Consider the following 27,755-nt stretch of genomic DNA (forward strand, 5'->3'; position numbering starts at 1 on the left):
CCTCATAAACCACATAAACATGCACACACACACACACACACACACACCTTAGGTTCTCATTTGGTGCTGTTTGAGATGCTTCATTAATGTCGTCACATTTGGTGTAGGTAATGTGAGTCATGCATCATCCCACTGGTTAATGATGCTCAGGCTGTTATGAGAGCACCCTGCTGTCCTGCTCGCCAAAACTACACAAGCACTCCGTCACCTCTCTCCCACCACACGCCATCATGCGTGTACTGGTACTCGCTCTCTGGCTTTCATCCACGAATCTCATTTTACAGAAGATAAAGAATGTAAGATAGGAGAGTTAGTGCATTTTACTGAATACTGGGTAAATTAATTCAACCTCACATTCAGAACAGTATTATCTCTCATTTCTACTATATATATATATATATATACACACAGATATACATATATTACAACTGGACACATACCTGCAAAAAGGTCAGGTTGCGTTGTGATTGGCTGAATACCTCAAGTGTGAGACGGAAATGTTACACCCCTTACCGTATTGTGATGCCATGTCCTGACACGACGACACAAAAACAGTAAAACCCATTATAAACGAGACATTTGTTGCATCCAGTGGGGACATAATTACTGATTATAATGACTTATACTGTCTTTTTACACGTCGCGTTGTGATCGTAGAAATGACAAACAACAAGCACTACTCTACATTGCTCAAAACTCGTGTTTAAATTGTCAGTGGAAAATTCTTTAAATAAGAAAATGTACTTACAGGCTGTGAGTCAGAAGAGCCAGACTGTCCTTGCAAAGTTGGAATTGCCCCACTTTATAGAAACAACTATTGTGCACAGCTGGCAGGCTACTCTCAGGTTCAGGAAACAGTCCTCCGTAAAACGCGCTGGACAAACTCAAATATTAGGGTTGAACTGTTCTGGAACAGAGTTGTAAACACTACTTAACCACTGATTTCTAGTCATGTCCTCTTTTGGAAGCCCAAACAAAGTAGTTTCGCTTTCACAATGAAGCATCTTCAGTACATGGCGCCGGCGGCAGCAACAATACTATACTGAGAATAATAGTTTCGCCTTCTTTCTTTGCGTATACATTTGGGCGGTGTTTTGCAAATCTTCCCACACAGTGACGTAGACATGTGGGGGCGTGTTTAAACGAGGAGTTTTAGGAGGGTGTGGTCGAGTCTTAACTTTTATAAAGAATATCTCTTTGGTTTTGAGACTTTAGTATTTGCAACTTCAGGGATCCTATCTATGCACAAACAGCTTGTAACACTCCAAAGAGAAAGGAAAACTTGAAATCGCATCATATGACGGCTTTAATCAAAGAATCTCAAAAAATGAATAAGTTTCTGATTGCCAAATTCTTTCTTTCTTATCCACATTATCCAAGGGCTTTTGTAAAAGTAAAAGCAATTGTTCATTTGTAAAACATTTTTTTATGTAATTACAAATTTTCCATGTGGTCATTTAATATAAAAATGATAAACTGCATGTATTATAATTATGAACAGACAGTTGTTTAAATTAGTTTTTGATGAAGTGCAGAATGTCATGCTGCTGTCACATGGTTTCGTCCTATATAATATATCTTCTATAATATCTTATAGGTCCCAATGCATGCCAGACTGTTTGTTCCCACCCACTGAGAGTACAAACATTGCACAGCATTTGTGCTGGTTTATATGAACCTCTAGAAGTTCATTCCCTTTACCAGTGTATGCTTAATGCAGCTGCAGTAGAGTACCAGTACTGCCTAGTGTACTTTATTATGATTATCTCCTCATCCAGACGCTCAGTAAAGGCTTATTAGTTCCTCTGTTTACTCTTTAATGTTACCAAAGCTATACAAAGAACGAAATGAATGCTAAATACCCTGCTTCTTTGTAGTATTAGTCTATGTTTGTTCATCAGAACAGAGTGATCTCGAGTGCCCTCCTGTTAGTTTCATTTTTAGCTGCAAGGGCCTCAGTTTTATCTGACCTTCAGTTTCTCTTCAGCTGCTTTTACATTCAAGAGTAAGCAAAGATCCAGTCTCTCAAAGAGCTTCAGATGGCTCAGATCAGTTTCTATGAACCAATTATGAACCATATTATAATTTCAAGACTATCAATTGATTTTATTTGTTTATTTATTTATTTTAAAATGAAAAAGCATTGCAAAAGTGTCATGAAAGTGGTGGATATGGGGCTTGCACTATGTTACAAGTCTTCTGAAGCCATGTGATAGCTTTCTATGAGATTCAGACCAAAATGTAAGTTATTTACTAAGTCTTGGCATCCAACCTGACTTTCTTTGATACACTCATGAGAGATGCAAAATGCTTCTTGACAATGCAGCCCTGAATTGATGGTTCATAAACAGGAGTAAGTCATTTCTCATAACATGATTTATTGAGTTGCATGGCTCAAGACGACTTATAGTGCACAAGATTTAGAGATTACCTTTATAGTGCTTTTGCATTCTTTTTGTACCTGGAAAACTTCAGTCCCCATTTATTGCAACTGCATTGAAACAAAAATGGTCAGGTGCATTCTTTGAAATGTCTAATTTTGTTTTCCACAGAAAAAAAAAAAAGAAAAAAATTTGTGGGTAAAATAATTTTCATTTTTGGGTGAATTAATTCTTGAACGCAGAAAATGAGTGAGTTAAACAAGCAGAATGCCGAGTACCATGAGAAAAGTTGACAATGACAATCTTCTCCACATTAAATCATCTACAGAGGTTCCTCATGACAAACTATAAATGATTTTATCAACTTGGCCTGCGTGGTCCTGGCAAAGATAAGGCAAAATACTTAGCAGATTACAGTATGTCATAACATATACACGTCCTGCTTTTATTTACATTTCTTCATAAGCTGTTTAACAAGTACCATTAATGGCTCGGTTTGGCTATAAACACTTGAGAAACCATGTACAAACATCCCACAAGACTGTGGGCCAGATAGAGAGAGAGCAGCTGTTCCACTCTCTTTTCTCCCTTCTTATCCTCCCTTCTTCATCTACGATGAAAACAAATTAGATTTTTTTCCATAGAATCTCAAAACCTTTCAAACAAACCTCCACGATACACCTAGACGTACAACCTCTTACTTGAGACGTTAGCTGTAAACATGGATTAGCTATGTAGAATATCTGTCATCTGTGGGCGACTCGCAACACATTCATGTTTTTCACATGAAGAGCTTTTCTAAGCCGGTGTATCGGCCCCATTTCCGTGCCTTAAGCTTGACAGCTTGCAATGTTTTCCCAGTCTATCTGTAACTCTCCAGAGAACATGTAAAGGTTTGACAGCTGCAGATTCCTTGGGATATATCACATAAATGATGCGAAAATGGCTTCTCGCATCTCTCCTCTTTTGCGTTATGGAAATGGATTAAAATATGTCCTAATGAAAACATTTAGCTCTGACTGTATATACACAACAGTGGCCCAGACTGTAAGAAATAGTAACAAAGTGTCAAAGAAGGACATATTAACGGCTCCCGTAGCGCTGATGTTGTCCATATGTTAGCATGACAGACTCCACATACTCCAGAACTCCCAGAGTTCAGCAGTCACATCAAGTGTTCCACTGAAAATGCAGAAGTAGTGCTGAAAAGACATTTTACCATTAATGATTTTGATTCAAAGTCCAGCTTAGACCAGTAATTTCCTTGTTTGTCTAGGCTATTTAACACTGCTGGTTAGTGCTAGTCATTACAGTTCACCAGTGAATCATAGAAGAAACTAACCAGTATGATCTTTTTTGGTAAAGTAGGTAGACAGAGTTATCCTTTTGGTTAAGATACCATTTTGGGGCCGGATTCACAAAACATTATTAAGAAAAAAAATCTTCTTCACTGCTATTTTCTTCTTATGAATATTCTATTTTCCCAAAAATGCTTCCTATGTTAAAGGGATAGTTCACCCAAAAATGAAAATTCTGTCATTAATTACTCACCCTCATGTCATTCCAAACCCGTAAGACCTTTGTTCATCTTCAGAACAAAAATTAAGATATATTTTATGCAATCCAAGAGCTCTCTGACCCTTCATAGACAGCAACACAACTGAAATGTTCCAAGGTCCAGAAACGTAGCATGGAAATCGGTAAAATAGTCCATGTGACATCAGTGGTTCAACCGTAATTTTACAAAGGTACGAGATTACTTTTTGTGCGTAAAGAAAACAAAAATAATGACTTTATTCTACAATTGATGAGGAGGAGAAAAATTGTTGAATGAAGTCATTATTTTAGTTTTCTTTGCGCACAAAAATATTCACTTAGCTTCGTACAATTACGGTTGAACCACTGATGTCACAAGCACTATTTTGCTACGTTTCTGGGCCTGGGAACATTTCAGTTGTGTTGCTGTCTATGAAGGGTCAGAGAGCTCTCGGATTGCATCAAAAATATCTTAATTTGTGTTCTGAAGATGAACAAAGGTCTTACGGGTTTGGAACGACATGAGGGTGAGTAATTTAATGTCTTAACTTAAACCCTTTAAGTTAAGACATTCCTATGTTAAGACAAAACCCAAGAAGAATTCACATTTTTGGAAATAAATATTCATAAAAATCATCGTAAATAACTTATTAAAGTTGGGATAACCTTTAGCTTGGTTTAAATCCCCAAAGGTAGATACTTAGTAAATTCATTGGGTTGTTTCAAATAATTAAACATAACAACATAATGCTGCCTAAATATTACATATATTGCTATTACTAGGGATGCGCATGTGTATTCTGACGTGACATCAATGATCTTTAATGATCATGAGTGTGACCTGACTTTTTGCTATATGCAATTACAAAAACAACCCTAATAAAATGAGTCAATAGAGACCTCTTTTATTGTATAATTATGACATAATTTTCATCAGAATTTGGCACATATGAGACTGTCCATACACATGATGTGCTAACTCTAGAGAAAGAGCAAATGAATTGCAACACACCACTTCATTTTGAAAGGGTTAAGACAAAAAAAAACTGCTTAACTGCTTAAATTACACAGCACATAAAAAAACGTTCAACAAAACTATTGTGCATGCATGCTTATTATTTATTTATAATTTATGTTTAATATTTATTATTGAATATAAATAAATCAAGAATATTTATTTTATTTTTAATTTATTTTTGATGTTTTTGCCTTTGTTATGATAGGACAGTGTAGAGGAGACAGGAAGCGAAGCGGGAAAGAGAGAGGGGGGTGGGATCAGGAAAGGTCCTCAAGCTGGGATTCGAACTCGGAACACCCGTAATACAACGGCGCACTGTCCACTAGGCTATATAGGCATCGAAAAGCATGCTTATTATGATTATCATGGTAATCTGTAGGCATTGCAAAAAGATAGCCTTGAATTTTTGCTTCATTTAGTTAATCAGTGAGTCTTCGGCTAGCAGCAACGCTGGTCTTTTCAGCAGGGCTGTGATGCCAGAAATGTTGTGTGCCCTTGTACAGCACTTCAGACTTGATCTGCATCATGAATATCAGTGATAACTCATTATAACAAGTTGTCACACAAATAGTTTGTCTGAAAGAGGCTCAGTGACTGTGAGGAAGGATTACCTCAAAATATTTATCAGTATGCAGGTGAGAGGGACTTCATCTAATCGAAATACATACCCCTCCATGTCCTAATGTTGGCACATGTGCCATAGGTTACCAACCTCTGCTTTAAAGCAAAATAGTTCACTCGGTAGCCATATTTGTAATGCCCATTTTCAGCCATGCAAGTACCCGGTCTTATCTACCTAAATGGGAAAAGACAAAAATCTATGGCAATTGGCTCTTTTAATTGTGTGTTCTCTCATTCATATCTATGAGTCTATTTCTTTCATTCATTCATGTAAAAGTGGACCGTCTGCCTTATTCGGTCTAATGACTAAATGCCGGTAGAAGGGTCCAGAAATTATGGCTACAGGAAGCACAATTACTGATCTGTTGTCTAAAAGTGGTGCTGCTAAGTATATAGTCTTTGGCTAAATATTCAGAAAAAAAAATAGCTGTGCCAATATTAAACAACATGCTTCTGAGTATTTGCTGTTTTTTGGCTGTTGAGACCGAGTGATTCTTAACACTCAGGGGCTCTTATCTGTCCCTTAGCCTTTCCCATCATCCTCCTCTCAAAGGAGGCCTTATAATGGAATGTCCCTACATAAAGTACCAAACGGGCCTCTGATGCAGCAGGAGCCATTACACACAACACCACGCACACTTTTCCTCTGTAGCAACTCAGATTTATGAGTTTCATATGCCCTTAAGAAAGTATACTGCCGTGACAGAGCAAGGTCACGATAGGAGGCCCTGATCAATATTTGAATGAAAAGCCATTTGGGAAGTTTTTAAGGCCTTCTCTCCCCCTCTCTTTCTTTCTGTCTCGCTCTTTCCCAGGAACAACATCAGGAAAGTATCGATTGCTGAGGTCCTGTAGTTAGTCAGAGGCTATCTCCTTTGACTAACCCCTTAGCACTCTGTCACCCCCTCACTACTGTGATAGATTGTTACTCTCTGGGCCACAGTAATTACACGCAGCTCCGTTCGGGTCATTTATTTCAACACTTTCACCATTTACCAAAAAATCTCCTTTATCTTTGTGACCCAGCAGTTTGCTTTTGCAGCGAAAGCAGAAAGAGGGACACATAAAATTCTCACTCCCGCCCTGGAGCACGATGGGGCATCCGTTACCCATCTCACCCATAATTCTCTCTCACTTCTTTCTTTCTTTCTCTTCTACAGCTTTCACCCTATGGTCTTCTCTTCCTCTGTTCTTCCCTGACATTCTCTCTCTGTCTCTCTCTTTTTTTTTCTTTTTTCTTGTCTTGTGTCTTCTCCATGCTTTTAAAAATCAGGAATACATAGCATTTTATAATATATAAAAATATAAAAAGTTATTTTAAATCGTAATATTTGACAGTATTGCTTGATTTTGACTTTATTTTGATAAAATAGGTAAAAATAGGTGAACAGGTGACCTATTTTTTTTCATTTGATGATATTGTGATTTAATTAAATTCAAAATACATAATATTTAAGATACCTGACAGCTGGGGGGATTGATAAATGTTAGGGATGGGAAGATTCCCCCATTCGCTCTGTGCATCGGCATAAAAAGTTAACGATGCGATGCATCGGTTTAAAAAGTGTGCATCGGCTACAAGTTGGCATTTATATCGCGATGCATTGTTTATAACAAAAGTTTACACAATCTCACTTATTTGTGCACGTTTATTTTTAAGCAGCCCTTAATGTCGATCATGGATCAAATCAATCCACCATGGCAAACAGCGAATATATCTGTGCTGTTTAATGCATTTGAGACATTGTGTTTTCCTCAGTGCATAACTGACATGTCTCAGGTATATTTTTCATCTGTAAATGTCAGAAAGTCATGCAAACATATCATTTTTATTGTGTGGACGAGGCTCGCACGCATGCACGCTAAACAGATGCAGCGCAATCGAATAGGAGTGCAAATAATTCTGAGTAAAATATACATTTTGCTAAAATATTTGTTGTTGGACATTAAATGTGTCTTTTGTAGAATTTTAAACCTACATATAAGTGTATTTGTATGATAGCAGTAACTGTAAAGGGAGTATTGTAATAGGTAAATCAAATGTAAGCTACTACAGTACTAATTACTAAGCTCAAATGAGTTAATGTGTGTTTCTTATAGCAGTTAAAATAGTCATTTTCTTTATTATTTATTTTAATTTTTAATTCAGTGATTTTAACTTTTAATTTAGTTATTTTAATGCTTTAAAGAGCAATTTTAGACTGTAATGTTCTAATGCTCTGCTATCTGTTCTGCAAACTGTAAAAGGTACAGATGCCATAAAACCAGAGAGAAAGGCTGCATGGCTAGAAACTGTAAAAAAAAAAAAAAGTAAAATAATGCTATGTGAGACAGTGCTAATATCATATGGTCAGTGTTAGAGGAACTCAGCTTAGCCTGACAGTTAGCCTGCTTTAGACCAGTTTAGTTTCCCAGCATAAGTTGCCACAGTGACTAAGCTTGATCTAGGTCTATGTTAAAATTGCTTTATGGAACCAAATCATTTGACAATGAGTCAGACTAACTGAAATAAGCCTGGCTTATTTGGTTAACTTGTTTTATGAAACAGGCCTCGAGACATTAAAAGTGATCATATTTTCTGCATTGCATCGTATTGCATCGAATAGCATTGAAATCGGATCGCACTGCATCGTAATAGGGGTGAATCGTATCGCATTGCATCGGTAGCTGCTTCATATGTATCTTTAATGTACCATATCATTGGCTATGCATCGAGATGCGTATTATATCGGCCTGAATTATGAGATGCACATCCCTAATAAATGTTAAATAATCAATGTTTTTTTTTTATTAGTATTATTGTAATTAATATACAATATTTTTTTGTTATATAAAATGCCACCACAATTGCATAATGAACCATAAGTATTACAGAATGTGCAATAGAGTTTTGCCTTTGTAGTTTTTGAACCCAGTGAATGGATTAAAGTTTGAAAAACGGTTTATTATTCTTTCTTTAATATGGAAAAAGTGTTGAAGAAAGAACCATGGTCCCTGATGAATGTATGAAATGCAAATTAAAAAGATGACAGTAAGCAATGCATGAATAAATACAAATCCGTAAAATGCAGAGAAAAGCCATTTGTTCTCCTTTAACATGTAGCACAGATGCTCTGTCACTGATGTCATTATCATGTGCTGCTCTTGACCTTATGTCTACCTTTAGAAAGACATTAGCATACACTGCAACATCACTGCCACTGACTGCTCTGCATGGACATTGCCACCTTAATCAGACAAAGTCATTCTGATTTCCTCTCTCTCAGTTTAATTTCAGACTCCAGACGGCCACGCGTCTCACGATTGGCAGTAGTTTGACAGAGAGACCCAAGGTTGCCCTTCTTCTGCATGACAAATATTCAATTCATCCATTCAGTTTCCATAAACACATGGCTTATGCAAATCGTATGAAATAATCTCGGCGATACAGAGCAATTTGAGCAGTGGCAATCGCAGGCATTAATGAAAAAGGCACAAAGAGAGATGTGTTCACACCGACTGTAACTGCATTAATCCACAGGAAAAGGTTATAAATGACTGCGAGTTGTCTCTAAAATGCCCTGTGCAGGAGTGATGTATGAAACTTGTGCTCTGTCTGGCCCGTTTGTTATGCTAAAGGTCGCATTATTGTCATTTACATAATCTCCATGCCAGAAATGAACCCCATGTAATATCAGCCCAGAATACACACGCCTGCACATGCGTATGGCTTTTGAACGGATAGCCGGTTAAGAAACCATCATCACTCTTGCAGGATCATTTTGCCCTTTTTGTAAATGATGTTGCATCCTGCGGCATCTTTCAATATTTTTTAATGGGTTTAAACTCATAAACAGGCCATGCAGGTACCAATAGACTAGGGTTTGATGTGTTTTTCTCCGTCCTGATAGATGGCAATCGTTTGTCCTTGTCAAAAAAAAAAGAAAGAAGAAAAGAACAATATGATATCATCATAGGAGTCAAACTTTCAGACACACTGACAAAATCAGCATTTTGTAATGGAGCATCTGAATGTAGCGACCTCACTTTTATATATGGTGAAATTTAATTATTCTGGCTGTTTATTCTATTTTTTTTTAATTAACCATTGATCTTTCATAGTAGCATACATTTAGATCATGATACCATTGTTAAAATCACACATATACTGTTGCATCTCAATACCATGGTAAAATGTAACTATATGGTTTCTAGGTATTTGTATGAAAAACAGTAACATTAGTGTAAATACATTTAGAATAAATGCAGAAACGCTATAGTTTAATCACACACACACAAAAAATTATAATTACAAAACACTTTAATTATATTATATTACTCCTTTAATACATGTCTACATTAATAATATTATAACATTTGATACTAATACCCACATTTCTGCCATAATACCATGGTGCAGTTAGTGTTACTACAGTAAATCCATGGTAAATGATGACGATTTGTAGATTGAAAAGCCTTCTGACTGTATCGTTGTCACGGTGCACACACGAGGGAGGAACCAGGAACACGCAGACGAGGATATAAACTCAAATAACATACTTTACTGACATCAAGGCAGGGCAAGACAAGGCAGGGCAAGACACAGACATCAAACACCGGGGAGTAACGAGTAGACCAGACGAAATCTAACTGAACTGACAGGACTATAAATACACAGGTAAATCATAGATAACGAGACGAACACGGCTAGACAAGAATTAACTAATGACACTTAACAAGGACAGGAAACAAACCAAATATGGACACAAGGGGCAGGAACACATGACACACACGACAGAACCCTGACAATCATAGTGTTACTCCTGTTTATCAGCGCCGATTCATCTGGCTTTAAACTCGTTTAAATCACAGAGTCATTTGTGTTCTTACGCATCTGCTCTAGTGAGCTTGCACTGCGCAGCCATTTGAACTTTGGAGCAGAGCGGAGAAATGATCTGTGTTGCGTGGTTCAAATGAGTTGCTCTCTTTCGTTCTGATTTTGACGTATTAACATTATATTGAACATTTATCGTACTATTGTTACCGTTTTATCAAGGATAATTATAGTTATCAATTTATCGCCCAGTCCAAGGACAATGTTTTGCAAGAAAGCACTATATTTCTGTCTTTCTGCTAAAACTTATTAATTTAATATGTTTCTTGTCATTTCTTTGTAATTATTTGTTAAATTTATTAACAATTTCTTTTTTTTTTCTTTTTTTTAAAGACCTGATGATGTGTGTTTTCAGCCATGTGTTAAAAAAAGTATTCTCAAACCTCCAGGCCTGTTGTTCTTGAGTGGGCATATGTGGGTATACTTGTTCCTGTGTGTAATTTAGAGCCTGTGTTTGCAGCGAAACCCTTGCAGGCTTTTATAACGCTGCTGGAGTGTGAGACTGATGCCTTTCTGAAGTGTGGCAGCACAAGCCAGCCTCTCCGTTTCAGCAACTTCCAAAAAACACCTCATTAATCCCACATCCACACACACACACACAATTCTCAACACATGGCCCAATTAAATGCTTTGTTTATTATGACACCTCCCTCGAGTCAAGTAGACTTGAAGTGTGGCTTGTTTTATGCAAACCTACAATTTAGGAGTGCAATTGAAGCTTTAAAGAAGAGATTATAAAACATGACCCTCTTCTCTGTTGATTCTCTCTGTCCTACTGTTTACTGCTCACTCTCCGATCTATTTCCCTTATTCATTAACTCAATGGGTCACCATCTGTATTAAACTGCATTACGATTAACCCCCCCCGTTCATCATCTCTGTTGGTAAACCGGTTCAGATTTACAGCCAGCGACCCAGCACTTACACTGGTACTGGGTGAGAAGAAAGACTTCAATTACACCTAACAAGCGCTTATAAAAGTCCTTGCTCGCGTTAAATTCTCGCCAAATGTGGTTTACATTAAGCATGTCTGGAGGAGGGTCTCGAGTGTTGCTTTTGGCACATGCAATAAGACAATTTCAACTCCCCACTGCCATTTATGGGTCTGTTTCCGTCATGGCTGCTTTACGAGCATACTAATTACTAATTGTGCCCGTGCGGCACGGATACGTGCTCGGTTCTAGAGGCCTATTGTGTTTTGTAATTGTCGTTGTCTTGAGAAGGCGCTGGCGTAATTCCTGTTAGAAACCCCCTTTGGAAAAAGGAATGGATGGATGGATGGGGAGGGTGGATGAATAATTCATCAATGCTGTGAAAACACTTGCTGCGTGGAATGTGCAGCTGATTCTGCTGCTGGGATTGATGGCGGTTGGATTACACACACGCACACGCTTCCTTTGCCTTCATTAGGACTCCATTGTCACAGTGTCTGGGCGGCGGTGGAGGCTGCGAACGCGATTCCAGCTGCTCGACTAATTGCAGTGGCCGGCGTGGTGTTGTATTGCAGACAGATTGATCCTCTCTGTATCTCTGCTCTCTCAGAGACTGACAGGAGAGGAGCTCCTTGGATCTGCTCTGTGCCTTCGGTGATCATTTTAATTAATGAACGTTGGAAGCCAGAATGATGGAGTGGCTATTTACATGGAGGAAACTATCACATGCAAACACCTCTTTGCTGCTTAGATAGAGGGAAATCTGTTCACAGACAGACGGGACAATATGGAATGAACCCAACTCTCTGTCTCTCTCCTGTTTTCTTCCTGTTTAATGGATATGTGTCTGCTGAGTTCCTCAGTCTTGAATTTTGCCATTTGATTGTGAATATTTGTAATAATTCCTGAACACAGTTATTCGCTATAAAGGAGAACTATTGTAGCGAATAACAACTTATTTTTTAAAGCAGTTGAATATCGACATGAAAAAAGAGCCAGTTTGTCTGAATGATGAAAAAAACGATAAACAGTGTTTCCAAGCAGTAATTCATAGTTGTACTTGGGGGTGGGCCATATGACCAAAATCCAATACCACAATATGAGTAATTTTAGACTGCTGTCACTTTAAGAGCTGCCCAGATCCAATGTACTGTTACACATGTGTTTTTTTTTCTCAGCTGTTTGCTTTCACTTATATTACTGTGTTTATTAGGATACTTGCAAAGGCTGGCATTTTAACACATAATCATAGATCAAGGCGTATAAAGTGGCAAAAATAACTGTTCAATACTTCTTTACATGCACACGCAAATAGCAAAATGAGTTCTCTTTTGCTGCTGATTGAATTTAAAAAGCTTAAAATCACTTGTTTTTAAAACTCAATACTTAAAAACTCATGCAAACTAAATGTTTTTATGACCACGTAGCACAGCAATGTCACATGAGCGTGTAACTGTGATAGAGACGATAGTCCAAAATCTCTACCATTTGGCAATTTCTACCGGTTAATCGTGTCTACCGGTATATCACCCACCCCTGGTTGTACTCATAAAATAATGTTGAGAATTGTAGTTTATTTTAAGTAATCCTGTTATGATTTGCTGTCCTGTCATTCTTGGTGTTCCACTTGTGCTAGAATTAAGAATTGTACAGTTTTACAATTACAGTCACGAGTGCACTCCCTTTCATATGTCTCTCTCTTATGTGTTTGCATTCTCATGTAGCACTGGGAAGTCCCCTGGATCATTATTCCCCTATCAGACAGCATGATTTCAATATTATTATTATTATTTTTTTTTTTTAACTTAAATTAATGGCTAAATCTGGAGCCTTATTGAAGCCTTGGAAGACGAGGGCAGTTTTTTCTTCTTCTTTTTTTAATAGTTTTATATTTGACCACCATTTTTATTTGACAATGTAATTCGCAATGCTTCATGGGATTGTAGTTCCTTCATTCATAAAATACCTTTGCTATTTTCAAAGTTTGTGGTGATGTGATTCATTCTAGAGCTGCTTGGTTTGGCTTAGAACACTTTACTGAAGATTTAATTTTTTTAATTCCTAAGCAGAAATTAATAAGTGGGTGGTCAAGGTTGCACTCTTTTGGACCTCTAATACTTCTACCCATGTGCATTCCTACTGATTAAATATTGAATGCATATTTACACTTTATAACATAGGCAAGCGCGTGATTGCATTACACTGGGAAACAAGTGACTGCAAAGTAGGAATATAGTGTATATACTTGAGTTCCATCTGAATGCAATTAGAGGTAGGAATTGAGAAAAAAACAACTCTGTGGGATACACTTTTAAGGCGGACTGTTCAGGTTCTGGTTATTGTATTGTTGTTGTATTTATACACTCTCATTCATTAGTGATTAGGTGAACCCAAGAGACTGGTGGAGTCATGCACTATTTTTACTGCATGTGTTTTGTGTATGTGCACTACCTGCTTGGTTCCCGTTCTTTACTAACATATCAGTTGTAACTCTTAAGGGCTGTTTCTTCTTTTTTTTGGTTTTACTCATGTCTGTGTGTAAACATTTCCTTTGAAACATTTAACAGAAAGGCATTGCTGTCTGCCTGAGCCGTAAATGGTCTCCAAGGAGCTGTGCTTCTCCAGGAAAACTCACATCTCCCTTTAAATTACATCTCCTTTTCCTGTCTTAAATAAATCAGTTATTAATGTCTCTTATTAGTCGAGCCGGTGAGCTTTTCAAGTGAAGAGTAGAATTGTTTTTATTTTCCTGTTTTAAGCGCTCTCTTTAGTTTTACGAGATGGGATTTGTTTAGAGCCTTTTGCAGGAGAGCGAATCGATCACACTTCTGACAAAACCTGCAGCGCTCGGATAGTCCCAAACCTTCTTGGCCCCATACGCCTGAGAAGCTATTTTAAGTGGGATTTTAAAATGTGTATTTTGCATGCCATAACTATTTCCAGAAGTATTTCTGTCTGTTTTTATTTCTCCTAGAATCATTAATTTTGAGAAGACTTGCAGTACCACTCTTTTGATTTATCTATTTTCTCAACTCCTTCTTTCAATACTTTCCTTCTCTCTCCCTTTTTTTTCCCACCTCTATGGTATTTTAGGTCATAATAGCGTGTTTGCTGGCGATTGTTAATGTATGCGGGCGTAAAAAGAAAGAAAGAAGGTGAGCACTAGGGAGGGCTCTTAAGTGGCCGTTATCCTGATTTATTTGGCCTGGGTGTGGAGGCCCTGTTGCACGATAAAACTTCTTCTCACTTCCACAGAACAGAATGGACTTAGAGAGTTATATTTCACAGCACCTACAGTAAATCAGCCGGAGGACGGCTACAGAGCCACTGCTAAAGCCATTCACTGTCATCCCCCCACCACAAGCCCCTTTTGCTTGCTGGATCACAGAGGATCCGCGAGCCCACTCTGGGATCGGTCCTTCTGGATGGCATATGATCACCGATCTTCATTTTTTAAGATTCACAAAACCAATATTTATCACATCGTTCCTTGAAAATCACACATGGGTTTCTTTAAGTTCAAAAGTATTTTTTCTTTTGTGTTCATGTGTAATTAATTGCTCATGCCATTGTGCATTACAGTACAAAAAATGAGTTTAATTTGATTCAACAAATTATACCCTTCCCTCCCCTAGCCTGAAATTAGTTCGTTCTATTTCAAATTAAGCAAGCTTTTGGAGATTACACTCATTTATGGAGCTGGAAATGTATTTTCCGTGCACCTCAGGGGGCTAAACATAATGAATATTTCAAGAGATTATTTTAATTAAAGTCCTTTGAATCTAAATGGGGTAATATCATATAACTGTTCGCCTGAATGTACCTTCATTAAAAGTGAACAAATTCACACACACACACACACCGAGAGAAAACAAAAGCACAAGATGGAAAGAAAGAGAGAGAGAAACTTTAGTTTTATTTACAGTGGTAAGAGGTGCATATTGGAGGGAAAATGGCTAAAGGCGAAGGACACTGAGTCAAATGTGGTCCCTCTCCTTAGCAGTCCTGCTGTAAGGTGTCCTGCTGGGCTCAGAAATGAGCCTGGAACCACAGCACTGCCTGATTCTGTGTGTGTGTGTGTGTGTGTGTGTGTGTGTGTGCTGGATTGCTGTGTCAGCAGGCTGATTCTCAGTGTGATGTATTTAGCTCTCATCTCACCTTCTTGAGGTGCTGCAAAAATCTAGGCCTCTTTTGTTACTCCCAAGGACACACATTTCTGGAGTTGTGTGCAAATGTGACTTCTAAAATTAGAACACACATGTATCATTTTAACAGTTTAATTTCACTGCTATAGGCTAGTTAGATAAATTGGCAATTATTTATTTCATTTTTATATACGTGTTTTTATATAAGCATGTGTATGTACTATATACAATTACGTCATAATTGTAAATTATATGATTTAATATATAAATTTAAATTATATATTTAATATAATTTTTTTGTGAAATGTCAGGAATGTATACTTTCCTGACTCTTGGTTGGATGTGGTTATTATTATTATTATTATTTTTATTTATTGTGTTTTATTATTGGTGTTCAGACACTTTTTAGTGTATCATTCTGATTACGTAATGTTAAATTATACATATTTATACAGAATTTATCTACTGAAATAATGTACAATGTTTGTAATCCAGCCTTTATTATATTGTACAGTACTGCATAGTGTTCACCCCAAAACATAGGGAAAAAATAGTTGATTTAATATTTAAAAATTTATATATTTAATAAATTTCTGGGCATTAATATGTTTCCTATACTGTTAATATGTTTGAAAACTAAAGCAAAATAGCCCTTTAAATAAATCTGGAAAAAACAACAACTAAATAATCATTTTTGATATTTAGCTACAAATATTTTCAAAGCCCAGGTATATTTTATTATTAACAATAATTATCACAATTGCCATAACAATCTGATATTAGCCATTCTCTAGTTAGTGCACTTTGCACTGAAGAAGGTTGCAGCAAAACAAGGCCAGTATTATGCAGCTCTGCCTGTGCCACTTCTCACTCCATTGGCTAATTGCTAACATATGTGCCTCTCTCTCTCTCTCTCTCTCTCGCTTTCTTTCTCTTTCTCTCTCTCTTTCTCTTTCCTCTCTCTCTTCCTTTCGGCAGCAGACCACGGGAGTTCTGGCGCCTGGACTACTGGGAAGATGACCTGAGGAGACGTCGGCGCTTCATCAGGAACCCGTTTGGGTCCACACACTCTGAGGCCACGCTCAAGGCTGCAGCAGAGCATGGTGGGTAATGTCACATAATATCATGCACTTACACTCTTTCACACATAAAACACATCCCAGTCTGTAGAGCTGTATCGCTTTAACAGGTACATGGCTGTAAATATTAAAGTCACTGTAAAATCTTTATAGTGCAACAATACTCGGTAAAAAAAAAAAAAAAAAAAAATGATATTACATTCTCTCACTGTCCTGAGGCCTTTGTCTCTCTGATAATATTATGACAGTAATTTGCTGCTAATTTGTTTATTTACCACGTGCAGTTCCTCTCATTAGCTCGGATATTTAAGTACCGCTAATTGTTCTTAAATTGTCACTATGTGTTCCTTCCTTCCCATGCATGTCAGCAGCTGGTATTAAAGGTGAGCAAAGCTGTGAAGTTAGTGGGAGAGCTAGTAACAAAGGTCTTTGTGTTTGTATTAGATGTGTGTGCATCAGTGTTGGGGATGCTAGTTTAAAACCGTCGCTTTCCATATTACAAGTTACTCATGGTTTAATGAAGTTATCTACTTTTCCAAACAAGTATTGCTGTTGGAGTTTATCTACACTACATGCTACATGCAACAGAAAATAAACTACTTTGAAGCTATATAAAGGGCTAAAGTTCTAAAATATGTAAGATATATACATATTATTTCATTCAGAGCAGTATTTCTCTGCTTTACAAACAAGAAGGATTTTTAAATGAATGAAGATCAATTTTAGCGACAGTAAACATATGCGTGTATTCACACTGTTTTAGTGACTAAACATAGCAATAAGTAGTAGCTTTTAACTAAATATTTTCAGGACTTTTATGTAGAGATTTTCACTTTGTAGAAATTGTAGGTGCATTGGATGAAATTTTTAATATTAACATAAAGTAGATGACAAAATATATGTGTACGGGATCTGTATTTTTCTACTTGAATTAAGTAGAAGAATATAAATGTGTAAATAAAGTAACTTAATCTGCTTCAAAATGAAACATAAAGTACATGAATTTAAAAGTTACGTAGTGTTTTGTCATGCTGCATTGCAAACATGAGTTTGTCGCTGGAAAAGCTATACTGTTTAAAGAGATGAAAAATCCTAGTTATAGTTAGTGACTCCTCAGTACTGTGTATATTCTTCTCAATTCTGTTTTAGACAGTATCTACTAGTGAATCTCAATATTTAATTTAAGACACATTACAACTGCTTCATATTGCTGCAGGGAAAAACAATAAAACAAAAACTTTTTTGTTATTTATCATGCAATGTCGAAAATCTTAAAGTTAAATTACTCTAGAATATAAGACGATGAACTTAAGCCAATTTTATCATGAAAAGATGCATGCATAAGTAGGCATAATATTGTTGCAATTGTAGTTTCCTTTTGAATGTAATGCAGAGAAATGAATGCATGCATTTTTAATTATTCACTTGTATAAGTATAGAAATTAAAAACGAGCCCCTTCAGTTGTTTTCCACCCAGTGACTTGATTTATATCAAATCTGCATAATTTATTACCTAATATTTTTTCTCATTATGTTTTCTTTATTAAATAAGTCATCACGTTTGAAAAATGCTTCATGTATTCCATAATGAACTTCACATATTGATAAAAGTATAATGAGTTAGGTTGGTTTTTACCATGTTATTGCAAGTAAACTTGTGGTTATTAAACTCATCAGGGGCTTGTGTTCCCTCTTCCATCCTCATTTAATGTCTGTATGATTACTTCTGTGTACAACACATTCTCCTTACATTTAGATGTACAGCAAGCTCATTTTAACCCGTTCCTCTTTGTCTTTTTGATTTATGTTTGAATTGAGCTCTATCACTTCATGCAGTGCAGTAATGCATATACAGCATGTGAGAGTAAAAATGTTTTGCAGACACCTTTGTTTCTGACGAGTTTTTACCCACACTGAGAGATAGCAGGCTTTACAATCAGTGCCATTCAGTACTTGGACTTGAGCAGCTTAACCTATTGCACCCCTCGGGAAACGGGCCATTTCTAAGAAAAAATGTCTCCAATATGTCACTGCTTAGTCCTCCTCAGAATGACACAGGTCCTCAAGACAAACGACCATTGTGACAGAAGTCAATAAGAATGGGATCTAAAAGCAATAAGTGCTTAGAATCCCAGCATCCTCTGAGACTGATGTGCCGCCCTAATGGTCATAATATGCAGCCGAATGGAGGGCCCTGAGGGGACCCAGTGATTTCTCTCTTTTTGCTCCATCCTCCACTTTTTCTTTTCTGTATTCTTCCCTTTTTCTTTTGCTAACTTCGGACTTGGTTAAATTCAAGTGCTCCTTAAGGCACACTTTGGATCACCTTTGAAATGGAACCTAAAAGTTTGAGGCCTTAAAACCCTTCATTATACTCCAATGCTTCCCCAGTGACCATCCAGCACAGGAAATAATCAATCCTTCCATCAAGTATTTATGTACATATATTAATTGTCTTCAACTTTATCTAAAAACCTATACAGGATAAACCTACACACACAAACTGTTATGACTCAAGTGCATTTTTAATCAATAATTTCGTTTTTTAATGAATTCAATTCTTAACTCATAATAAGATGTGATTATGAAAAGTAAATGAACAACAGAAAGCTCATGATGACCCCCTCCTCCATAGAAAGCTTGTGCCTTTCCTGCTGACCCTAAATTTGTTGCGGAAGTGGAATGAAAGTCTTGGCCAAGATCTCAAGTTTTTAAACAGAGCACAAGGGTCATATCTGGCTGTGATTATTCTCATGACATGTGGAAGAGAAAGTCATAATTGTGTGTGTGTGTGTCATATTCATCAATCCAGTAGTCAGATTTTGCATTTTGAATTTAGAAAATAGAAAAAATATATATACAATTTACATTTGAATGAAAAAGGCATAGCATTTTCCCCCCTCAAATAACAGCGATATGCATTTAAAGGAAACAGCATTTCTGTTGATGAATACAGACAGGCTTGTTTGCAAATTATTTTTTCATCACTCAAAATTTATCATCATATCAAAACCTCTCCTTTTTGGCATGCACAATTGCAATCATTCATCGCCAGCCAGGAAACAGTGGTCCGATTTACACCCCTAAGGCGGATGGCTGGTAGTTTGGTAAGATATGTATTTATTGCTGGAAAGCGCCATCTTTTCAGGGGATTGATTTGGCTAGGTGCAGGCTACGGTGTTGGGCAACTCATAGCAGTGTAAATACCTGAAGACTAATGTCTCTGTTCCTGTGATCAATACTCACCTCCTGACTTCACTCCTGGCTGCACTTGCGTTAAAAACAAATTTGTTAATTCTGACAATTTAATTGCTTTGCCTCCGTAGTCGCATATAAATGAGCATTTGAACTTGCACGGAAAAAGGAAACAGAGCTTAAAAGTGTAACGCAACAGCACGTATTTACATTAGCATTTGCTGAATGAGGGGAATGAATGAGCTATTTAAGTAAAGCTGATGTATGAATGTAATCTTACAACATGGGTTTTTGACTCGGTTTGGTCACTGGTGCAGTTGTTCTTCACTACAGTTTTTATGAACACTTTTTATTTCAGTCTACTAGGTATCTGATGTTTGATTGAATATCATTATTTAAGTGGATTTGCAGAATATATGAATACAAATCATTTTAAATCCAAAAGTAAACTTAGTAAAAAAAAAAAATATTTATAAAAACAATACTTTTGTCTTGCTAGACTTATCTTATTTCTGTTATATTAATTTTCATGTTTCCTCTCTTTATTAATCCTCTATTAGTTGTTAAAAATGCAGCTTTACAACTTGCAGTTTTCTTGCAATTTAAGCTGTGATTTTAAATAATATATACTAGTTTTGTCATTTATTGCAGTTTTGCATGTATTATATCACAAAACATTGGGAAGAAGTGACTCCAGCTCAGTTAGCTTCAGACACAATAGTAAATAAATAGGGGAAAAAAAAATATTATGGTTGACTTCACAAAAGTAACACCATATTTTTGTCACATCCTTGTGTCCACTCTGTCTGGCATGAGCACACAGGCATGTGGTATGTATTAGGAAGCTGGTAGTAATTTCACTGCTGCTAACTACAAATTCTCTGGGGAGAGTTAATTACAGGAAGACCGTTCTAAATATCAGTGCGCCAGCATACTTTCCATGACAAGAGATTTCTTTGCTCTGCTTTCCTAATGGTTTAGGGCTCTATTTATAAAGAGCTGTCTCAGGGTTTTGCTTCAAGTGCAAATTCTAACCCCCTCAGGTGATGTATCTGGAGAGAGAGGGCAGAGGTCACGTGGCTCCGGACCGGACTCTGTGTAGCTCCACTGCAGGCCCAAGCAGTCTGATGAGAGACTGCCCCGTCACCTCTCTCTGTTTACATAGATGAAAGAATGCCTTTGTTTCTACTGTAGACCAGTTTTTGCCCCTCACCACTTGGGAATGCAGCGCTCTGTAAATGTTTACAGATTACCATTTTTCTTAAATAATCTATGCGGAACCTCAAGTCATGTACAGTTGAAATCAGACAGGGCCCCTCCTGATTTTTGTCAGGGGTAAGCTTGGCATATGGAGCCGAATATATGTTTGTCTGGTTCAGTTTAATTGCAATTCAAAAGGTTTTAATGTTAAAAGTGTTAATGTAAATGTTAAGTAGTTCTGTTATTAAATATGAGTCTAAATATTAGTTTTTAGACTGTAAATCTATAAAAGAAAGCAGGTCCTTTGTAGATTAACTAACTGAATCAGAAAGTCTGTTATGGATACATGCACACTTTGGTCAGTTGATTGTGTATGTTTTATTATTTCTGATTATCAGTGAAAACGACACGCCAAATTACATTTTTGAAAGAAAGAGAAAGTGTCCTAAATAACCATCTAGTTGTGGGGAAAACTCAGCTATATCTTTTTCACAAAGTTCGACTTCAAATACGCATTAATTTCTCCGCGGCAATCGTTATGTAAATGAGCTGTTTAAATATTCAAACTATCAAAATAATGCAAATGAAAATGTTATAGAAATATGTAGGCTAAATAGATAGATAAATTATCCGCTAGTATGGTTTTGATGTGTTGTTTCCATGTCAGCTCGAGGACTTTTAGGACAAAAATGATATTAAAGTAGCGCTTAACACGTGTTTATTCATTATTTAGAATTGTATTATAAAATATCAATCAGCATGCGTCTATAATAGGCTATAATACCAACCAGCGCATGAATTTATTTTATTTTATTTGTTATTTTATTTGAAGTCAACTTACCCAAACTGACAGTCGTTTAAAGTTTTTGCGCGGTTACGCTTGGCTTGAAGGAATGTGATGTGTTTTGTTTTGTGCAGCTCCAGAGGAGGACGTGCTGAAAGGCAAACAGTCCATCAGGAGTTCAGTGCTGGGGAATCAGAACTCAGAGAGCGAGCTGCTCTTGGAGGACGATGACACTCTCTCATCCTTGGAGGAGAAAGATTTGGAGAACCTCACAGGTAAAGAACAGAAGCCTAGCGACGCGTCACGACAAACTAGAACGCTCTCATCATCAGAGAAATACGATGCGTTTGCATGTTGTACAACGCTCCAGTTGTACTGAACGACGCTCTCTAAAGTGGACGCGCGCACTGGCAGCTCCGCTGATTATGGCAGCGTTCTAGTTTGTTGCGTCGCGCTCTTGAGGTTTAGATGGCGTGTCACCCCCCCTTCTTCTCGGACGTTAATGAGGGGATCACACCATTATCTGAAGCAGTCCTCTCTCATTAGCGGCCTGTGATCGGGTTAGATTTGAGCGAGGGCTGAACAGCGCTCCAAGGCCCACAGTCATGACAGGAGTGTGCAGTGAGCTAGTCCTTGCTTTAAAACAACGAATAATTAAATTATTTTCGCTTTACATATTCAGTTTATGTAAATAAAGTTGGGGTAAAATACACATTAAAATATATGAAACGCTTACATTTCTTCCTTTCATTTCATTAGCTCAGCAACACAATAGTATTCAAATCTGATGGCCAAAAGCAGAAAATTGCTCATTTTATTAGAACCTCTAAATTTCTTCCGAAAAACCACGTTCATACATAGATTTCATATTTTAGTAATGAAGTAAAAATAAAAATGTCTAAAATGGGATTGTTTTAAGTTTTGAACAGTGTAGCTATATTTTAAAGCAAGACTATAAATGCATGAGGAGGATAATTAATTAAACACAATTATGTTTATATTAATATTTGTATTCATTTATATTTTTCCTTAAAAGTCTACAGGCTAATAATCTGTTCAACCGGGGTTTTTTTTACACATTTATTCTTTTTCATTAACGCGTTTATAAATTCTTGATCTCATTTGTGCAGGCAGTCTTTTCCACAGTAAAATACAGTCTCTCTCAAATAAAGTGCAAATTATTGCGAAGATTCGCGTCGTTGCAGATCATCCACTTAGCAAGCTGTTTGATTCAAGTGTAATTGAAACGTGTTCCGGTTTAGCGGCGGGGACATGTTATTTCTCAGCCGTATTACATGCTGATGAACTTATCTGATCATGCCATGCGTTTGTGAATTGAAGGGTGCTTGGGGAAATCAAACATGTGCTTGTGGTCGTACTGACTGCAACGGCAGTTTGCAGGCGCATATCCGATGCTTTGCGCATGTAGAGAGGCAGAAATTCCCCAGAGCGACCCTTCAACATTGTCATGCTGGCATAAATTAAGATTGATGACAGATTAAACCCAAAGCCGGCAATCAATGCGATCTGATTGACGGCGGATTTCAGCGCTTTTTGACATCGCGACTATACCGTTTCTATGACAGATGAAGCGCTTAAATATGCCATTGTGTAGGGATAATCCTATTTATGGATTAGTTGAATGAATTTGCTTTTTAAAAATGCGATATATTTGAATTAAATACTTATTGAATTAATTTTTAAGTAAATTAATATGTAATGCTTTATTTGTTTACATTCAACAAATCTTTAGTTCCTTAATAGTAATAATAAGAAAACTGTAATATTATGACAGGCAATATAGCGTTACACAATTTACACTTGTAAGACATATTTATTGTTATTTAAATAAAATAAAACAATTAAATTAAAATAAATTGCATGCAATAAAATATAGATTAAGCCTAAATACATATGTTTGTATTATTGAGCGATCATTTGAAATCAGCCTCAAATGAATGTAGCTTTACTTTAGAGACCTTCTCCCCCAAGCTTATTAAAACTAAAGATGTTCTATCAGGAAGTCAGTATGTGCCCTTGTTGAGTTTATGTGTTCAAGTAAACACTCTGTACTCCTTTGAAATGGTTTCTATGCCAAGGGCAGAGGGTGGGGGAGGCACACACACACACACACACACACTAACCGCTGTGCTCTTCTGTGATCCGTAGGGCCTGTTAACCTGAGCACCAGCGCACAGCTAGTTGCGCCCGCTGTGGTGGTAAAAGGCACACTGTCTATCACGGCCCTGGAGTTATACTTTGAGGTGGATGAAGAAGACCCGAGTTTTAAGACCATTGATCCCAAGGTAAGAGGGTTTCTCATCCAAAATGACTCCAATTGTCCCATGAGCTGTGCACACTAAAATGAAGTGACTAGCTGTAGTATAACCAAGGTCCTTTAATGTGCTTTCACAATACTGGTATGCGTATATATATAACTACCTTTCCACACAGGGTTTGTGAGTACTGTTTTTTTGTGGTCATCTTATCTTGAATGGCCATATCGTAACACAAAGGCAGAACAGGCTTTGCTGATAGAAAGGCTTACTCTCTTTCCTCATAGCATGTTGCATGTGTTTCAACTGTTCATAACATATGTGGGTCAAGGCTATTAAAGTGTAACTTGCCATCACCATTGGCGTGTAGCTGAGGTGTGCCACCAAAAATCCTGACTATTAATGCAAATGCTTGAAGAGGATAACTTAATTTGAAACATTCTTCGGAATGCTTCATGCAGAACTTTTGTTTTATCTTTGGAAGAACAAAGTATCCACTTTCAGTATTTCCTTAACTCTGAAATTCTTTTTCTGTTTATATATTTGAAATATCTTGCTTTCCATAGAGTAATTTTCCTAAAAGCTAGATTAATAATATGTTGCCGTTTTTACTATAGTAACGGAATTGTGAAGTAAAATAGTTTCTTTTGCCAGAATAAAATAGCTACATCAGTATTAGTTGATCATGTATTTGTTTGTTGCAAACATTGTCGAAGTATTTCTTTCAGTAGGCTTTTTAATTCTAATAGGCTGTTTTTATTTTTGCAATAATTAATAAAACCAAAATTTTTCTTTTTCTTTCTCTTTTTTTAACGGGGATTTCCAGAGTGAAATAACAGAATTCTTTACTCCAAAGCATTAGCCTGTTATTATTCAGTCAAAATAGTTGAAATTTAAAGTGTGGTTATTTGAACATTTTATATTTTATATTATGCTGCATTGGTTTTAATCTGTGAAATTAAGTAATGTTGGTCTATGTGAGAGATCGTCTGTCCGTTTTTTTAAACATTTTATTTATAAGTGTAAATGGCCTTGGCTGTTACTCTAAAGTGCGATATAATATTGTTATTATTTTTAACATAGGATCATCTTTATTTTGTTTCTAGTGTCTATTTAACAAATAATTGTTGTCATTTACTGCAACAGGCCTCGCGTGTTTTCGTTTCGTTTTCTAAGAGTTAAACTGAATGAGCAGTCCACAAATACACACTGTCCTAATATTACATGCTTTTGTTTAACTAGCGAAAAAAAAATGCCAAAACTATATGCTTTATTATTTATGCATCTAGCTTTTGTATTATAGTCCCATTAATGCCAGGAATTTTTCATTGAGTAATGACGAATGCCAAGTTTAAATTTCATCGTGTCATGATTTTATTACACGTTTCAATCTTTGATCACATCATGAAAAAAAAAAAGAACTTGGCACGCTACATTTTGTAATTCGCAATTAAAGATCTTGTGCATATATTTAAATAACATTTTCACTTTGTGAAAACAGTTCAAACAAACAACAAAATCATTACACTTAGTTTAAAATGTACCTTCATTTCTCTCTCCTGCAATGTCCCGTTTGAGCCTTGGAAAAAGCAAATGCTTCGGGTTTTTTTTTTTTTTAAGTTTTATTTTAATCTTTTATTTTCTTGGTTTCATTACTCGGAGAGCACCGTGATCACATTCTCTCCACTTTCAGTGTTGTGATCTCGAACGTCCGTTAATATTCACCGACATAAAATGTCCTCCTCCTGCATCTTACAGTTTATCCAAACTTTTGGCGTTGGTAAGGATTTCTCTAGCCAGTCTCCAGGCCTGTTTGGCCGCTGTCTCCAGGGCTGAGTGTGGTTTGCCCTGAAACAGGTCTAGATTGGGTAAGAAGTAATGTGGGCACCGGCGGCACTGAAGACAGGAGATGAGCTGCAGCAGAATACCGTTCAGGCGGTCGCCGAGGCACGACTCGTCCCAGTCAGTCTCCCGCGGGTGTTTCTCGCACTCGTACAGCAGCAGGGTCTTCATGTGGTAGTTATTGAGCGGCTGTCCCGGCAGTTCGAGGTGTCGGTCACGGAGAGTCTTTAGAATAGAGAGGCATTTCTTCCTGCAGCCCGACATCAGAAGCCTGTTCTCGGCCTCGGCGAACTGCAAGACCCAGGCGTCGCTTTCCGCCGAGCTCTGTTTTCCCGTTAACGAGTAGCACTCTTTGGAGAGGAGGTTAAAACCCTCCGCTTTCACCTCCGCCACCCGGTTCGGCCCGGGCCACGGGATGTGAGGCATGGGCCATTGAGCAGCGCTTCTAGGCCAGATGCCCGTGCACTTGAAGGCCGGGGTGATCTGCACCACGTATCTCTCCCGAATGCGCAGTTTCACTTCACTCGTGTCCGCCACCATCTTAACCACGTCCCGATAGCTGCATTTATCCACGGCCTGGGCCACCAGCGTCTGGAAGCGGGAGCGAATCTTTCGCGCCGACAGATAACCGGAGGCGGTGATGAACTCCACCCACAGGGACATGCTCCTCTTACGGCCGTCGCTGAGTTTGAGTACCGCGCAGCCCGGCAGAGAGCCGTCATCCACGAAGTTGAAGACTCCCATCTGGTTCAGGTAAAGCACGACCTCAAACTCGTTGGGTGCGATGACCTCCATGCCCTCGTAGCGCGCGTCTATCTCGCTCAGGGAGCTGATGAAACGGGGCTCCTGGACCTCCACCTCCTTCAGCACGTCCGACACCACCTTACACACCTCTCGTATGGTCTTGGCGATGGCCGATTTGCGAGCCTGGCATCTTTCGTTGTAATATTTATTGAGCTGGTAAACCAGCTTTGCTTGCGTTGCAATCATATTGGGGCACAGATCCGGACTGTAGACCGGAGTTTCGCAGTACGCCGATGGATCCAATGCTTACCGGTGAAGCCAGAGGCACAACTCCCAGCAAAGAGAAAAAATAAAATAAAAAAATGAAGTGATGAAGTTTGCGCCCACAGCGGATAGACGTCAAGTTTGGACCAGGAAACGGATGGATGCAACGCAGTGCGACTTTTCCAACTCGACTTGAAAAGGTTTAAAGGGTTTAAGTTGTTCTCCGAGCCAGTATCAGCTGCAGGATAAATCTCCGCGCGTCATGTCATCTCTCTCATTTGTGTTTGCGCGTGAAAACTGTGCGCCAGTGTGCAGATGTCCAGACTCAGCCGTGAGTGTTGGAATTGTTTAGTTTATGAATGGTCCTCTAGCTGGAGTGAAGAGGGGACGGACTTCTCTTTCTGGCCAATCAGCGGGCTAGCTGTCAGTGCTGTTGGCCAATCGCAGCCTCGGTGCGCTGGAGAGACGCTCTCCTCCTGAACATCCAGTGCTCGAGCCGCGGCGATTTCAGGTTAGGCTATACAGACGGCATTAAGGGCACATATTTTAGCTATAAGCGTTTACTTTCTTTAGCTTACATTACAACATTGACATGTTGGGAGTTTGTTATTCCGCTGTATGCATATTTGGTCGTAAAGTATGGTGAAAATACTATACTGAAAATAATACTGAATTTTGAATGCTTATTTGTTAGGTGCGATTTTACATATATTTGTTTACACAGAATTAAGATTTGGTCTTTAAGAACTGGCTGCTAATTGTGTTAAACTATATTTAGTTTTTGTCAATGTAAGGTTACTGACCGCGCACAGCTAGTGTTGCATTCGTCCACCGCGATTTCATCCTATGTTCAAAAAGCTGGATA

The 27,755-nt window shown here is 37.7% G+C and overlaps 2 protein-coding genes across 6 annotated transcripts in view; one reads left to right on the top strand and one right to left on the bottom strand.

Annotated features, from left to right (window-relative positions):
- The window catches only part of LOC306872476 (lipopolysaccharide-responsive and beige-like anchor protein), a 250,016-nt gene that overhangs the window by 131,712 nt on the left and 90,549 nt on the right, over positions 1-27,755 (top strand). For 3 of the 5 annotated variants that reach the window (XM_079421043.1, XM_079421042.1, XM_079421045.1), the window contains exons 37-39: positions 16,485-16,609; positions 21,899-22,039; positions 23,934-24,070. In XM_079421043.1, the coding sequence (XP_079277169.1) occupies positions 16,485-16,609; positions 21,899-22,039; positions 23,934-24,070 (403 nt within the window). The remainder of the gene's footprint in view (positions 1-16,484; positions 16,610-21,898; positions 22,040-23,933; positions 24,071-27,755) is intronic. The other 2 variants (XM_079421044.1, XM_079421046.1) reach the window with 1 other exon arrangement.
- On the bottom strand, positions 25,400-26,994 carry LOC306872478 (protein mab-21-like 2). Its single transcript, XM_079421049.1, has one exon. The coding sequence runs from the start codon at positions 26,870-26,872 to the stop codon at positions 25,793-25,795; it is 1,080 nt and encodes a 359-aa protein (XP_079277175.1). The 5' UTR covers positions 26,873-26,994; the 3' UTR covers positions 25,400-25,792.

This window comes from Barbus barbus, assembly GCF_936440315.1.
Source record: "Barbus barbus genome assembly, chromosome: 7".
NCBI lineage: Eukaryota > Metazoa > Chordata > Actinopteri > Cypriniformes > Cyprinidae > Barbus > Barbus barbus.